Source organism: Panicum virgatum, chromosome 5N (genome assembly GCF_016808335.1).
Source record: "Panicum virgatum strain AP13 chromosome 5N, P.virgatum_v5, whole genome shotgun sequence".
NCBI lineage: Eukaryota > Viridiplantae > Streptophyta > Magnoliopsida > Poales > Poaceae > Panicum > Panicum virgatum.
The window spans coordinates 71,453,069-71,468,265 of record NC_053149.1 but is presented as its reverse complement, the minus strand read 5'-3'; the positions used below and the strand labels follow the sequence as shown (position 1 = coordinate 71,468,265).

At 46.6% G+C, this 15,197-nt stretch overlaps 1 protein-coding gene across 1 annotated transcript; it reads left to right on the top strand.

Annotated features, from left to right (window-relative positions):
• Positions 1-583: 583 nt before the first annotated feature.
• On the top strand, positions 584-14,047 carry LOC120675142 (protein OSB4, chloroplastic-like). The gene is made up of 10 exons (XM_039956224.1): positions 584-767; positions 1,536-1,735; positions 5,603-5,658; positions 6,266-6,404; positions 6,636-6,789; positions 11,451-11,560; positions 12,825-12,969; positions 13,049-13,123; positions 13,504-13,565; positions 13,656-14,047. The coding sequence occupies exons 1-10, from the start codon at positions 584-586 to the stop codon at positions 13,809-13,811; spliced, it is 1,281 nt and encodes a 426-aa protein (XP_039812158.1). The 3' UTR covers positions 13,812-14,047.
• The last annotated feature ends 1,150 nt before the right edge of the window (positions 14,048-15,197 follow it).

The window sequence follows — 15,197 nt, the reverse complement described above, 5'->3', positions numbered from 1 at the left end:
CAGGTGGTCGAGGAGCAGGCTGTCGAGCTGTGTCAGAAGGACTAGGCTCTCGTGGCGAAGGAGGCTGAGCTTCAATGCGAGAAGGCGGCCATCACCACGCTCACCGTCACCCTCACGGAGAAGGACGTCGTCCTCGAGGCACGGGAGGTGGCCATCCGCAACGCAGAAACCGCCCTCAAGGAGAGGGAGGCCTCCCTGTCCGTTCTCAAGCAGCAGGCGGACGCCGCGCGGGCTTAGCTGGAGGAGGCGCAAGAATGCATCAAGGGTAAGTATCTGGGATTTTTGCTTAAGTTGATTATTAGCTTGCCGAAACTTATCTTTGTTTTCTCATTCAGAGCTGAGGAAGGCGGTGGAGGACGAGACCTCGGTGAAGGAATCCGCCCAAGTCGCATTCACAGTGGCGCAAGTTGAACATGCAGACCTGGAGCAGACCGCCGTGGCCGTGTGTCAGGAACTCGAGGGGGAGAGAGCCTCATCCGGTAGCTTGGTGGCTAGTCGCCTGCGATCGCTGGGCGGTAGGGTGTCCGAGCGTATCTAGAGCGCCTTCCGCCTCGGCGTTCAAAGAACCCTCGGCGTGGCCTCGATGCACTACAACATGGACGTCGAGTGGGTGTCGTCGGGGTACATCGTTGCGCATGGCGTCGAGGGGGATGTCGCGAGGGATGCTATGGAAGAGGCCGACACCGCCATCGAGGGTTACGCCACCGTCTTGTCTAGGAAGATTGGTGACGACCTCCTCCCTGATGTCGAAGACAATGCCACTGAAGGTCCGCAGGGAGGAGGAGGCAACCTGTGAAAGCCTCGGGCCGTGGAGCTCGTGTAAATAAGTCAGTACTTTGTCTTAGCTATGCGAGAAAACTAGTTAACATGTATTGACAGTGTGGCCGCTCGGGGCCTCGTGTATTCGAGCCGACGTTTTCTTTACTTTATTTCCGTGATCTCGTATGCGTCTTAGATAGGTCTCAGCGAGGAAGTTTGCGTTCATAAGTAACTTAGGCATAGGGAGGTGAGTGGGGTTGCCGTATCCCAGAGGCGTAGGCGGTCTCGCGGCTCGGCCGATCCCGTTCCATAGTCGCTTATGCCTTGTATCCATTTTTCTAAGTATACGAGAATCTTAGATACAAAAATTTTTCGAAAAACGGTGGCGTTTTTTGGGACGTTCGGGGGTTCCACCGTAGTAGCCCCCGAGGGAGGCTTAGCTTTGCCGAGGGTAAAGCCGAGTCTACCTCAGTGTTCGTGCGTGTCCGAGCCCCCGAGGGTTCGGATAGTTCCCAAAAAAATAAATAAGTAATGCATACTCTTTATTACTTCGGGAAACTTGAAATACAAGTACAAACTATGTACAAATAGCTTGGAATTTTAAGGATAGAAGCGACATAGCTGCTAAGTATTCCAAGCGTTAGTTCTATGTGCGATTCGTCGGAGTGACTGTTCTGGGCGCAGCGGAATTCTGTGTCGTCGCCTTGCTCCGCCAACTCGACCATGAGAACTCCCGAGTGAGATCGTAATCCCACTCGCTGGAGTTGTCGGATTAGGAGAGGCAGTAGTCCGCCGCAGCTTGAAACGACAGGAGTGCTTTGCGATCCCGGATCCCGGAGAAGTCTGGGGTGATGTGTTCACGCACAAAGACGCACCCCTCATCAGCGGAGTCAGGGTACGAGCTGTCAAGTGGCGGTGCGACGAGGTCATGGATCGAGATGAGGCGATGACCCGGCAGATCCTCGTGCACACTCACGTTAGTGCTGACGGGTGAAGCGTGGGTCGCAGCGGGGGTGTGCGTCCAGGAGGGAAGGGGCGGCGGCTAAGTCGCACCCTCCTCAAGGGGCACCGTCGCTGCGGTTGGTGGTGGTGAAGCGGTGACATCCTCCGCCATGGTGCTGGGCTGCGACACGCCAGCCTCGACCCACGTGGGGGGCTGAGGTGAGCCGCTCTGCGCCGCTCCATGCGCGCTTGCCGCGCGCGCCGGCCCGAGTGCCTCCTGCGCCGGGGCGATGGTGTCGGTATGTCAGGGTTGACTTCGGGCGGGAGGTGCTCCATGTCGTGGCCACTGCTGGTAGCCAGTAAGTCGAGACTCCCAAACCGAAGCACCGTGCTCGTCGGGTGTGGGCGTGGCCCGTCTGCCATCTAGGGGACAAGAGGGAACGAAGAATCCACGTAGCGCGTTCCCCTACCTGGCGCGCTAACTGTCGGTGTCCAGACCCGGCGGTCCGGCACCAACTAGTAAAGATGCTGCGTGGTCCCTAACCCTAGATGGTTGATGCAAGAGGCAACACAGTAACGTATGGATTTATCCTGGTTCCAACCACAGGGCCGTACGTCCAGTAGGGGAGTGCAAGTGCACTATACTATCTTGCACCGGAGTGCCTGTAGTAGGGGGTACAAGCGAGGCGAGAGAGGGAGAGAAGCTCCCAAATCCCTGCTAGGTGATTGAGGCGAGTGCCAATATCAGGAAAGTGAGCGAGAGAAGCTAAGGAGTTGGTTGTGTGAGCGTCCGAGTGGATGAGATCGTCCAGAGGATGGTGCCCACCTCCCCCTTTTATAGACACAATGAGGGGCGAAGTACATATACGGGGAGATCAAAAGTCGTCGTCTTCTCCCCAAATCGGGGGTGCGTAGTGGATGACTGCTGTAGAAAGTACACTATGGTGCACTGCAGGGCATGGCGCCGGGCGTGGCAGTTGTCCTGGGCGGCACCCTGGTCTTGAGGAGATCGCGCCGGCGTCCTGTGGCTCCTGGGGGCGCCATGGGGATCGTTGTGGAGGGTACCGCCCCCCATGCTTGACGTGGCAGAGCTCCGAGGGTCCCACAGGCGGGGGTCTTGCTCCGGTCAAGGCCCGGGCCGCGTTCGAGGGTCGCGCCCATGCCGGTCGAGGGTTCTGTAGTAGAGAAAGTAAGAGGAGTAGGCAGCACAGTGGCGGGAGCAGTGCCGGGCACGTCTGCACAGGGCGTCGCAGGTTCCCACAGTGTCGCGACAGTGCCGGGGATGGCGGAGCAGTGACCGGAGTTGGCGAACGGGACTCCAGTCACAGCTGCTGTGCGGCATGGTGGCCTGACGCTGCCATGCCGCGGTGGAGTGGTTGGCATTTATTGCCTCTGTCAAGCGGGCGGGTGAGCCGGCGGGTCGTTAACTCCGTTAGCTGAGGGGTAGCCTCGAACGAGGTGGAGTCGGTTCGCTCTCCCGAGGGTAGGTCCGCTACCCTCGAGCGAGGCGGAGACACGGTGCGCTGTCGAGGGTCTCGGCGGGGAGGCCTCGAGCGAGACGGAGATTGTTCCGTGGGTTCGAGGGGGGTTCGGACGGGCTGTACCACAGAGCTGGGCTGTGAATTGGGCCTCTTTGGGTCCTGGAGAGGACTTTGGGTGTGGTTAGGAAAGTTGGGGCCGTCGAGTAATCTTCTTTCCCTTTGGATCGGGGGAAAATTGTGGGCCTTGACTCGTGACTGTAGAGCATGTTGGGATGGCGGGCGTTGTGGGCCCGGTTGCCCAATCTGTTTCGCGTTTTTAGGGGTGATTTAGTCCCTGGGTTAGGATGCCCCTAATTATGGTACCCAGCAAATTTGATGCACAGATGATTGGATCTGTTGATTTTATGTGTGATTCATTTAATCATTTAGTTAGTCATTTTGTTTCAATGTATTGTGCGTTCTCTTATATATGCAACAAAAATGGCTACAAAGATAAGTGTGCACTAGACCACCATGATTTCTGTGTGTCAGGATGAATTAAACACATTGCAGTCAGCCAAACAGACAATCTATTATACAAGCTGTCTATTCAACCTGTCTGTTGGTGCCAAAGAGACAGCAGTTGTCTGCATTGTTGTACTTGCCCTTAGGCTTAAAAGATTCATCACATCTTTTATAGTTGAACTGTATAATTAATTATTTTTTCAACTGTATTTAATGTTCTATGCATGTATCCGAAGATTCGATGTGACGGGTACTGTAGGAAAATTTTTGGCAACTAAACAGGCCTTAAGTTCGGTCAGGCTGTCTTGCTTTGGGCCCGAAACCAGTTCAGGTTCTGCCCCGGCCCAATAGGTTCGTCCACCACCGCCAGATTGTGACACTTATTCCCTCAAGTAAATGTTTTCCATGCGAAAGTCTCTCTCTCTCTTTTTTTTTCTGATCCAAAGGCGAGTTGCTAGGGTTGAACGAAAGACTGAAAAAGAGAAGCTACTATTTTGGAGCTTTGCCTGTGTAGTGTACTAGTGTAGGTAGGGATCTTTTAGTTTCAGAGTTCTCTTGAATGGATTTCAGAAAGAAAATGGCCAGTCGCTTATCACATCTGCTCTCCTCCAACCCCACAAAGAAATGCGAGGTGGTTCAAGAGCCCATCTGGACAAAAGAAAAAGGCAAAAGTCTATTTTACCTCCTCCAACTATCACCAAAGTTTGGTTTTCCTCCTACAACTATAAAACCGGGTATTTCACCTCCCTCAACTTTTCAAACCGTCCATTTTACCTCCCTCGAGCGGTTTTGAAGACTGTTTGCTACAGTAACCGTAGTTTTGTCTTTTCCTTTTTTCAAAAATTTGAGTTGAATCTTTAAAAAATTATAGTAAATCACAAAAAAATTATAAAATAGAAAATCCAATTTTGTTGGACTCCACATGAGTAGATATATGCAGTGAATATATTATATGGTATACTTTAGTACAATTTTTTTACTGTAACTTTAGATATATACTTTTCTGTAATTAATTTATAGCTACAGTTTTCGTCGTCCCATTATGGTGAAATTTTTATGGTGAGCTAATCATTATATGATTGAGATGTAGTAAAATTTTTATGATTATTAGATCATGTTTGACTGATCTATAGATTTATCTATATAAACTAGATAAATCTATAGAAAAATCTAGACGAATCTATAGATAAATCTATAACTCAGTCATACATGATCTAATAATCATAAAATTTTTACTATAGCTCAATCATATAATGATTAGCCCACCATAAAAATTTCACCATAATGGGACGACGAAAACTGTAGCTATAAATTAATTACAGAAAAGTATATATCTAAAGTTACAGTAAAAAATTGTACTAAAGTATACCATATAATATATTCACTGCGTATATCTACTCATGTGGAGTCCAACAAAATTGGATTTTCTATTTTATGATTTTTTTGTGATTTACTATGATTTTTCAAAGATTCAACTGAAATTTTTTAAAAAAAGAAAAAGACAAAACTACTGTTACTGTAGCAAACAGCCTTCAAAACCGCTCGAGGGAGGTAAAATGGACGGTTCGAAAAGTTGAGGGAGGTGAAATACCCGGTTTTATAGTTGTATGAGGAAAACCAAACTTTGGTGATAGTTGGAGGAGGTCAAATAGACTTTTGCCAAAGAAAAAATGCCTACGGACCACACCGCCCGCCCGGCCCACCCCGACCGTTTGAGCGGGCCCACTGCACCCTCACCAACCGGCCCACCATCAAACCCGCCTTCCTTTCACCTGGACGGACGGACACTGTGTTGTGTTTCTTCCCTCCCCCAATTCCACCCCACCCTGTGGGATTTCCCATTTCCTCCTCTCCTGCCGGCGCCCCAGCCTGCCGGTTCCTATTAAATTAAATTCGGTTGTCTCTTACGCGTGGAGCAAAGGCATTGCGACGTGCTCGTGCAGGACCGCCGCGTCGACTTCCCCAGATTCTGGTGCGACGATCTTTCCCTTGCTGATTTTCTGTACCGCCTGCTGGTCATCTGTTGCTACAGTTAGCTAGTGTTTGTAACTGGAGGGAGGGCGTACAATACATGCTCCGACGTGAGAGGCATTTCCTCACCTCGGGTGCTCCCTGTACAATTGGGAGGTGAACCCTCCTGTTTGACTGCAACAATACCACAAATCGTGGACTTATGTTCTGTTGAAAATTATATTTTGCCCTGATCTTTGACTATTTAGTGGACGGCTGGAAAATTTTGTTAAATGATAAAAATCTAGAATTGTTTAAGTATTGTTTGAGCATTCTTGTCCAAAATCTCTCTAAGGGCAACAAGTATTTAGTGGATGGCTGAAAAAGTTTGTTAAATGATAAAAATCTAGAATTGTTTCAGCATTGTTTGAGCAGTCTTGTCCAAAAATCTCTAAGGGCCAGAAGAAGTATCACTTTTGTTGATTCTGCTGAACTCTAGTTTCTTTTTTTGGCATGTCTTGCAATATCGTTTGAATATTTGTCTCATTTCCTAGAATATTCATGTGCACGTTTTTTCCTTTTTCTCGTGCATTTATGTATTCCGATGTCACAGTTGTTTTCATCTTCAGGGTTCCCATAGTTTTCAAAGACGACTTGGCACAAGTAGCTGCTTCCCACTTGAAAGAAAATGATCTTGTCTATGTATCTGGGCAATTAACTTGTGATGTTCCACCTCTCGTGCTTGATGATGGCCAAGCAAACATTCAGGCATGTACTTCTTTCACACAACCTTTTTTTTTAGTGTTAGTCTGTTCTTTGTAAAATAGCATGAAGGAGCAACCAGATGCTCTGCTCATATCTTAGGACCTATGTTTGGATTTTAGCTATTATGCTTTGCTTTGCATTTCACAATAAAGAAAATTGAGAAATTTTAACTCTCCCCCCATGATTAGTGAATGGAGCCAACAGTAAAACTGACTACATGGTAATCTGCTCTAGGTTTTAGCACACTTACTGTCATTTGTTGATAGTAAAGTTGTTGAAACAGATGCCGTAATCGATGAGGAAGAAGGATTTATGGAAGTCGTCGAGGCTGAAAAGAAAGTTGAAGAAAAAAGAGCCATCTCAAAATATCCACCAGGCAAAGTTTCAGGTACTATATATATTTATCTTAACCACACCCACCTGTCCACCCTGAGCCCTGTTCACTATGTTTAGATCCTCCCAAGGGATTTTCACACCTAATAATAGCTTGAAATCAATAGAACTGAACCATTCAAGCATTTGGTAATGCATCTTTGATATTTGTCATGACACTTCGTCGGTTATCCATGATGAGCATTAATAACAGGAGGTATCTTTCTGGCACTTTCGTTGGCATGTGCATTGGTTTTTGTCTCTAATTGATGAAATTGTTTATCTAAGTTTGATTACTGTTTTGCTGATCTACATCCTTGCTGGAACATATTTGCAAATGGGTTACGACTCTCAGAACCACCTTGATTCCTAAACTAATTATTATGTTGTAAGGGTGTGTGGAATGAATGCTAGAAAGAGGAGGTAAGAGATGTTTTTGGCATTTGAACTAGAGTCAAGGCCCCAGCTGCATGAGATGCTAGCTAGATATTCCTGCACTAAGCCTTTTGAATAAAAGAGGAAGATGCTGGCAAGAGCTAGAGAGGACGGATAGAGAATGGGTCCCCTGGTTGGAGAGAATACTTGTTTTTTTATTGCTAGTGCCTTAGTGGGACCTTGTTTTAGAGCTAATTTTAGAACTTATTTGTCGATAAAAAAATAGAAATTAGCCTCTTTGTGACATTGAGGTGAAAGGAAAGAAGTTAGCCCTCTACTATTGCTCATGCCCTAACACAGGAAGCATCTATCGGTACACTTTCACTGCACTTGTTGGTCATTCTTACTGATGCACGGTTTCATTTACACTCACATATAAGTCTGGCAAGCAGTTAGCTGTCTTAAGATCATTGCAATACGCATAACTAATATGCCAACACAGGCCATATATATTTAGGATACCGTGTATGTTTGTTGCACTTGCAAAGTACATTAAAGGGTATGGAACTTTATTAGGATACTGTTTGGAGAAGAGGAATTTTGAATCTTATGGTTTTTTGTTCAATTTCAATACAACAACAACATACCCTTTTTTCCCAAGCAAGTTGGAGTAGGCTAGAGATGAAACCCGAAAGAAAAAGTTCAAGATTCAGGCACATTGATAGCTAGTCTCCAAGCGCTCCTATCCAAAGCTATCTCTTTAGAGATATTCCAATCCTTAAGGTCTCTCTTAACCAACTCATCCCACGTCAGTTTAGGTATACCTCTACCCCTCTTTACATTATCGACCCGCTCAAGAACCCCATTACGCACCGGCGCCTCAGGAGGCATTCGTTGGACATGTCCAAACCATCTCAGCCGATGCTGAGTAAGTTTCTCCTCAATTGGTGCCACCCCGACCCTATCCCGAATAACTTCGTTCCGGACTCTATCCCTCCTTGTGTGCCCGCAAAACCACCGCAACATCCGCATCTCTGCTACACTCAGTTGCTGCACATACCGGCGCCTCAGGAGGCCTTCGTTGGACATGTCCAAACCATCTCAGCCGATGCTGAGTAAGTTTCTCCTCAATTGGTGCCACCCCGACCCTATCCCGAATAACTTCGTTCCGGACTCTATCCCTCCTTGTGTGCCCGCAAAACCACCGCAACATCCGCATCTCTGCTACACTCAGTTGCTGCACATGTCGCCTTTTCGTAGGCCAACATTCAGCACCGTATAACATCGCCGGACGAATTGCTGTCCTATAGAATTTGCCTTTTAGCTTTTGTGGCACCCTCTTGTCACAAAGGATGCCAGAAGCTTGCCGCCATTTCAACCAGCCAGCTGAAATTCTATGTCTAACATCTTCATCAATGTCGCCATCCTTTTGTAGCACCGATCCTAAATATCGAAAAGTATCCTTCTGGACCACCACTTGCCCATCTAGACTAACGTCTCTCTCCTCATGCCCAGTCGCGCTGAAATCGCACATCATATACTCGGTCTTGGTCCTACTAAGTCTGAACCTTTTCGACTCTAACGTGCGTCTCCACAGCTCTAACTTCCTATTAACCCCTGTCCTACTCTCGTCAACTAGCACCACATCATCAGCAAAGAGCATACACCAAGGGATCTCACCTTGTATATCCCTTGTGACCTCATCCATCACTAAAGCAAATAAATAAGGGCTCAATGCTGACCCCTGGTGTAGGCCTATGTTGATAGGAAAGTCAGTGGTATTGCCATCACATGTCCGGACAAACGTCGTCGCATCCTTGTACATATCCTTAATGAGGGTAATGTACTTAGTTGGGACTTTGTGCTTCTCCAAAGCCCACCACATGACATTTCTCGGTACTTTGTCATATGCCTTCTCAAGGTCAATGAATACCATGTGCAAGTCCTTCTTCTGCTCCCTATATCTCTCCATCAATTGTCGTATTAAGAAAATCGCCTCCATGGTTGACCTTCCAGGCATGAACCCAAATTGGTTTTGGGTCACACTTGTCACTCTTCTTAGGCGATGCTCGATAACTCTCTCCCAAAGCTTCATCGTATGGCTCATCAGCTTAATCCCACGGTAGTTAGTACAACTTTGAACATCGCCCTTGTTTTTGAAGATAGGTACTAATATACTTCTCCATTCTCCCGGCATCTTGTTTGACCGAAAAATGAGATTAAAAAGCTTAGTTAACCATACTATTGCTCTATCTCCTAGGCATCTCCACAACTCAATGGGAATACCATCAGGGCCCAGCGCTTTACCTCTCTTCATTCTCTTCAAAGCCTCCCCGATCTCTACCTCCTGAATTCTCCTCACAAAACGCCTGTTGGTATCATCAAAAGAGTCATCTAACTCAAGGGTAGGGCTCTTACTCTCCCCATTAAACAACTTGTCGAAGTACTCTCTCCATCTATCCATGATCTCCTCATCCTTCACTAGCAGTCGATCTGTCCCATCCTTAATGCATTTGATTTGGTTGATGTCCCTTGTCTTCCGCTCGCGGATCCTAGCCATCCTATAAATGTCCTTCTCCCCTTCTTTTGTGCCTAGCCGCTGATACAGGTCATCATACGCCTTACCCTTTGCTACACTCACAGCTCGCTTTGCAACCCTTTTCGCTAAATTATAGCCCTCGATGTTGGCTGCACTCTTGTCAAGGTGGAGGCGCTTGAAACACTTCTTCTTCTCCTTAATAGCCGTCTGCACCTCGTCGTTCCACCACCAGGTGTCTTTCCCCTCCTGTTTGCCTCCCCTACTCACGCCAAACACCTCTGAGGCTACCTTCCGAACACATGTTGCCATCTTTAGCCACATGTCATCTGTGTCTTCTCCTTCTTCCCAAGGCCCCTCACTTAGCATCATTTCCTTAAACGCTTGTGTCGCTTCCCCTCTAAGCTTCCACCACTTTGTTCTCGCAATCTTGGCACATTTGTCCCGGTGGACACGTACCCGAAGACGAAAGTCCGCCACCACAAGCTTGTGTTGAGGGACAACACACTCCCCAGGTATCACCTTACAATCTAAGCAATCACGTCTATCCTCCCTCCTAGTAAGGATAAAGTCGATCTGGCTCGAGTGTTGTCCACTACGAAACGTCACAAGATGGGATTCCCTCTTCTTAAACACGGTATTCGCTATCAACAAATCGTAGGCTAACGCGAAGTTCAACACATCCTCCCCTTCTTGACTCCTGCTACCATACCCAAAACTCCCATGCACTCGCTCGAACCCTACATTAGTCGCACCCACATGGCCGTTGAGATCTCCTCCTATGAAGAGTTTCTCGCTGGTAGGCACGGTACTAACCATGCTATCTAGATCTTCCCAGAACTGCATCTTGGTGCTCTCACTAAGGCCTACCTGAGGGGCATAGGCACTGATCACATTCAAAACCGAATCTCCAACTACCAACCGGATTAGGATAATCCGGTCGCCTTGCCTTCTAACCTCTACGACTCCATCCTTAAGGCTCCTATCAATCAAGATGCCTACACCATTCCTACCCGGAGTTGCTCCCGTGTACCAAAGCTTGAAGCCAGTATCCTCAACCTCCTTCACCTTCTGGCCCTTCCATTTAGTCTCCTGAACGCATAGAATATTTACACGCCTCCTAATTGCTACATCAACTAGCTCTCGCAACTTACCCGTTAGGGACCCTACGTTCCAGCTACCTATACGAATCCTTGTTGGCTCGGCTAGCTTTCTTACCCTTCGCACCCGTCGAGGGAAGTGCGAAGACCCTTGCTCATTTTTCACTACACCCGGGCGTAGATGTAGCGTGCCATTCAGGTGACGACCCGACCCTTGCTCACTTATCATCGTACCCAGGTCATGATACGACGCGCCCTTGGGGGGATGGCGACCCGGCCCTTGCCCATTTATCACCACACCAGGGTTCCGATGTAGCGCGTCGCTAAGAGGGTTACGCCCCAACGAGTTTCTTGTGGGTTTCAAATCCATTAGAGTGGCATTTTTTATGCTGGTTTGCCAAAACCTAACGCAACCCTCCTCCTTTACCCGGGCTTGGGACCGGCTATGTTGAGACGACTCAGGAGAGTCTTCCAGTCAGCATAGGCGGAGTTTTTGTTCAATTTCAATCTTTTTTAAAAAAACAAATGCTTAACATTATCCAAACGTGCTGAAAATATTATCTCTGTTTTCCTTTTTCATAACTAGTTCATGTAATGTGATTTCAGTTGTAAATTAAAAATATAACTTCTGCAGTTTCTGATGATGACATGATATTGGATTCTCAGGTTACAAAAGCAAGCGGGATAAGTTCAATAAGCTCTGGAATGATGTTATAACTAGACCACAAGATTGGACTGATAACCGGCCACAAAAGAAGAATGGATCTTGTCGTGGTGTGGCAAACCACAGCCGGGTGGCGGAAGGCACCCGCCTAAGCCCAGAGGGTGTGTACTCGGGGGTTAGCTAGTCCTAGTTTGATCTCGCTCTAGAACACAATGAACACAGCAGGTTTAGAGTGGTTCGGGCCGCCGGAGCGTAATACCCTACATCCACTGTGTGATGTATTGCTCAAGACTGAGGAGTTTGGAGCTGAGTCCAGCGTGTGCCTGTGTGTGCTCTGGAGAGCTTGTGTTCTAGCGGGCGTGCTCTCCCTTTTATATGTCCAAGGGGAGCACGTACACTGAGCGGGGCTCCGACATGTGGACCCGGCGATGTATTATAAACTACACTTTGGCCTTCAATGCCTCAGATCCGGAGATCTTGTCGTCGGCTTCCGTGCGTAGCTTCTGACTAGGGATGGTCTTGAGTTGTCCTGTCAGAGTAGAGTCTAGCCTCTGCAGCCGCGCGTCGAGGTCATGATGAAGCGCCGAACACTGACTCAGTCCACTGTAGTAGCGTGCACTGTTGCTCCAGTCAGTAGCTGGTCATCATGACTCGTCGCCCATGCGCGCGGCGCTGAGTCTTTAATGCTTGCCTTGGTAACCGACAAGACGCATCGGTAACTGGCGATCCACAGTGCGGACTGACAAAAGCTGCCCCGTGCCCAGAGGCAGCAGAGCCCGCCTCAACCACTCGCACTTAATGCGGGTGAGTGAGGGAGCTTCCAGCGGAAGGCTTGCGTCCGCGCCCGCGTCTGCCTGACACGTGGCGGCTCCGGACCTCTCCCGAGCAGCTAGCTGAGCCGAGAGCTTACGGGGGTCCGGATAGGCACGTGGAGGTCCCGGACCCATCTGCGGGAGTCCGGATGGCACGTGGAGGTCCCAGACCCATCTGCGGGAGTCCGGATGGCACGTGGAGGTCCCGGACCCATCTGCGGGAGTCCGGATGGCACGTGGAGGTCCCGAACCCACCTGCGGGGGTCCGGATTCGCGGCCACAGGTGCTGAGCATTTCCACCTCTGGGACACGTGGTGACACCAGACCCGTCCCCGAGCGGGAAGCGTGTCCGGGACCGTTGGTCCGGTGAGATGGAGTCGGACCCCAGGGGTCCGGCTGCTCAGCTTCTTAGGGTGTAGTTACGGATAACTAAGCGAGTCTTGGCACAGTAGGAGTGGGTATCCCAGCTGCAGGGTACCGATAGATCTGTGAGCATATTACATATAGAAGTTCATTCACTTCAAACAAACAGTTTGTAAGATACTAGTACTCTTATAAACGCAGATAAGTGCAAAATATCCTGATTTTAAGAACAAGGTTTCAAAAGAGGCACTCTGGCTCGACAGTGCACCAACTGCAGTGTTTGGAAAGCTGGATGATTTGGTCTTCGGTAGTGGTTATGCTGCAAGCAAAGAAGATAAACCTTGCAGTAATGTCATGCAAAAAGGGAAACTTTAACCCTTTTTTCACCTTCCTTTGTTTATCTGTGATTTCTTTTATTATTGCAGGTAGCGGTACAAACTGGTCGAAATGTAGGAAGAGCCCAGATGCTTCTGCTGTGTCAAAACTAAAACCTGGAGAGGGTATGAAATCTGTTCTTTGTTCCCTGCTATTACATCCCTTACAATGCATATCTGCATGTTCAATTGTCTAAAATCTATCTTGATAGCCTCTGGCTATTCTTTTGGTTCCCTTACCATGCATAGTTGTTTTCTTTTTTGGCAAGTGGTATGTTCTCCATTGCTATGTATTTTGACATATAGATTGTGTTGCATAGTGATGGCTATAAAATTACTGCAGCATAGCAAATCTCTTTTCCCAGTCATGCAACTTGATAAATTACACTTTTCTCCAGTAACATCTGCAAATTTCTTAAGCAAAACATTCCCTTTTTCTTGGCACAGAAATAGGTAGTTTGTGACATATAACCTGTTTCACTGATGTCACATCATTTTGCTTTCAGAGGAGTTGTGGCGAGACCTACTGGACAATCCAGAGAATTGGTGGGACAACAGAACAGACAAGGTGTGTATAAAGGGTAGAAAACACATTTCAATTTTATTTTTCATGGTCAGATCTGTGCAAAACATTGAGGTGTCTTGTTCGGACATGCAGCCCACACCAAAATATCCTGATTTCAAGCACAAGGACTCGGGCAAAGCTCTGTGGATAGGAACCAGATCACCTCAATGGGCTGTGGATGCGCTTCCGCGCTTGAAATTTAATGGAGGCAGCAAGGGTGCAAGAAAGAAAGAGACCTTGCTGTCATGATGGATATTAGAGCTTGGCCTTAGTGTAAGCCCTTGCCTGTGCTATATGCACATCTCCATTACTAAATATTGGGGCTGTCTTTGCGTAATGGCGTGTTGAAATTATCTTATAATTATACTACATACTAACACCTGATTCAGGTAGAGTACTAAACAAAATTCGGATTCAGCCATTGTCGTGTCAGGATCAGGATGTAAATAGTTTCCAAACTGATGCTAATGCATATTGTCACATCCTGTCAGCAATTATCATATACCTTTGAAGGCCCCGTTTTGCAGTTTTGGATATTGTACGCCTTTGCTGTTCGCTCGCGTTTGTTGCTGCAAAGTTCTCTGGATTTTTTTCATTTTTATATTTAAAAAAAATTAAAATTTCAAAAATATATGGTGGTTTCGAAAAATTTCAAAACTATACCCCTGTCGCCCCCTGCCTGGGCGACAGGGGGCTTGTCGCCCCCTGCCTGGGCGATAGGACCTAAATGTAAAAAAAAATTACATTTAGATCCTGGCACCCGGGACACATTAAACAGCGAACTTATAAAATCGTATCAAAATCGGAAAAATACAAACTCAACTGTTCTGGATTTTATGAAACAAGATCTACAACTTTTGTTATATAAAGTTTTTCATTTGATCAATGTATCTTGCTCTATTTTAAATACTAGTTTAATGCACTTTTATTTAAATCTCAAGATCCATCCTTTGGATGCAGGTCACCTTTGGCTAGAGTGTTTCATATGGTGAGCATAGGCTTGTACAAAATTGGTAGATCCAGAAAACATTTCTAGAATAAGTTTTTAAATTAAATCTTGCAATATGTCTAGTTTAAATGGGTTATTTATCCATGCTGCTATACTGTGTTTTAGAAGCCATAACTTTTACAATACCATTATTTTATTTCCTAAGAGCTATAAAAAAAGTTTGGTAAATTTTAGATAAGCACAACTAGACCAAATGAATTATGACTAAGGTAAATGCACTAAATCAAGAAAAATAGTTCTTGTACCTAGAAAAATTTGAAATAATTCATTTGGTCTAGTTGTGCTTATCTAAAATTTACCAAATTTTTTTTGTAGCTCTTAGGAAATAAAATAATGGTACTGTAAAAGTTATGACTTCTAAAACTCAGTATAGCAGCATGGATAAATAACTCATTTAAACTAGACATATTGCAAGATTTAATTTAAAAACTTATTCTAGAAATGTTTTCTGGGCCTACCAATTTTGTACAAGCCTATGCTTACCATATGAAACACTCTGGCCAAAGATGACATGCATCCAAAGCATGGATCTTGAGATTTAAATAAAAGTGCATTAAACTAATATTTAAAATAGAGCAAGATACATTGATCAAATGAAAAACTTTATATAACAAAAGTTGTAGATC

Bases quoted from the DNA above. Each gene is read 5' to 3' on its own strand.
- LOC120675142 (XM_039956224.1), top strand. From the start codon at position 584: ATGCACTACAACATGGACGTCGAGTGGGTGTCGTCGGGGTACATCGTT. The intron at 11,561-12,824 runs GTGGCAAACCAC...TTATAAACGCAG, and splicing joins AGAATGGATCTTGTCGTGGT to ATAAGTGCAAAATATCCTGA. The intron at 13,566-13,655 runs GTGTGTATAAAG...TCGGACATGCAG, and splicing joins GGGACAACAGAACAGACAAG to CCCACACCAAAATATCCTGA.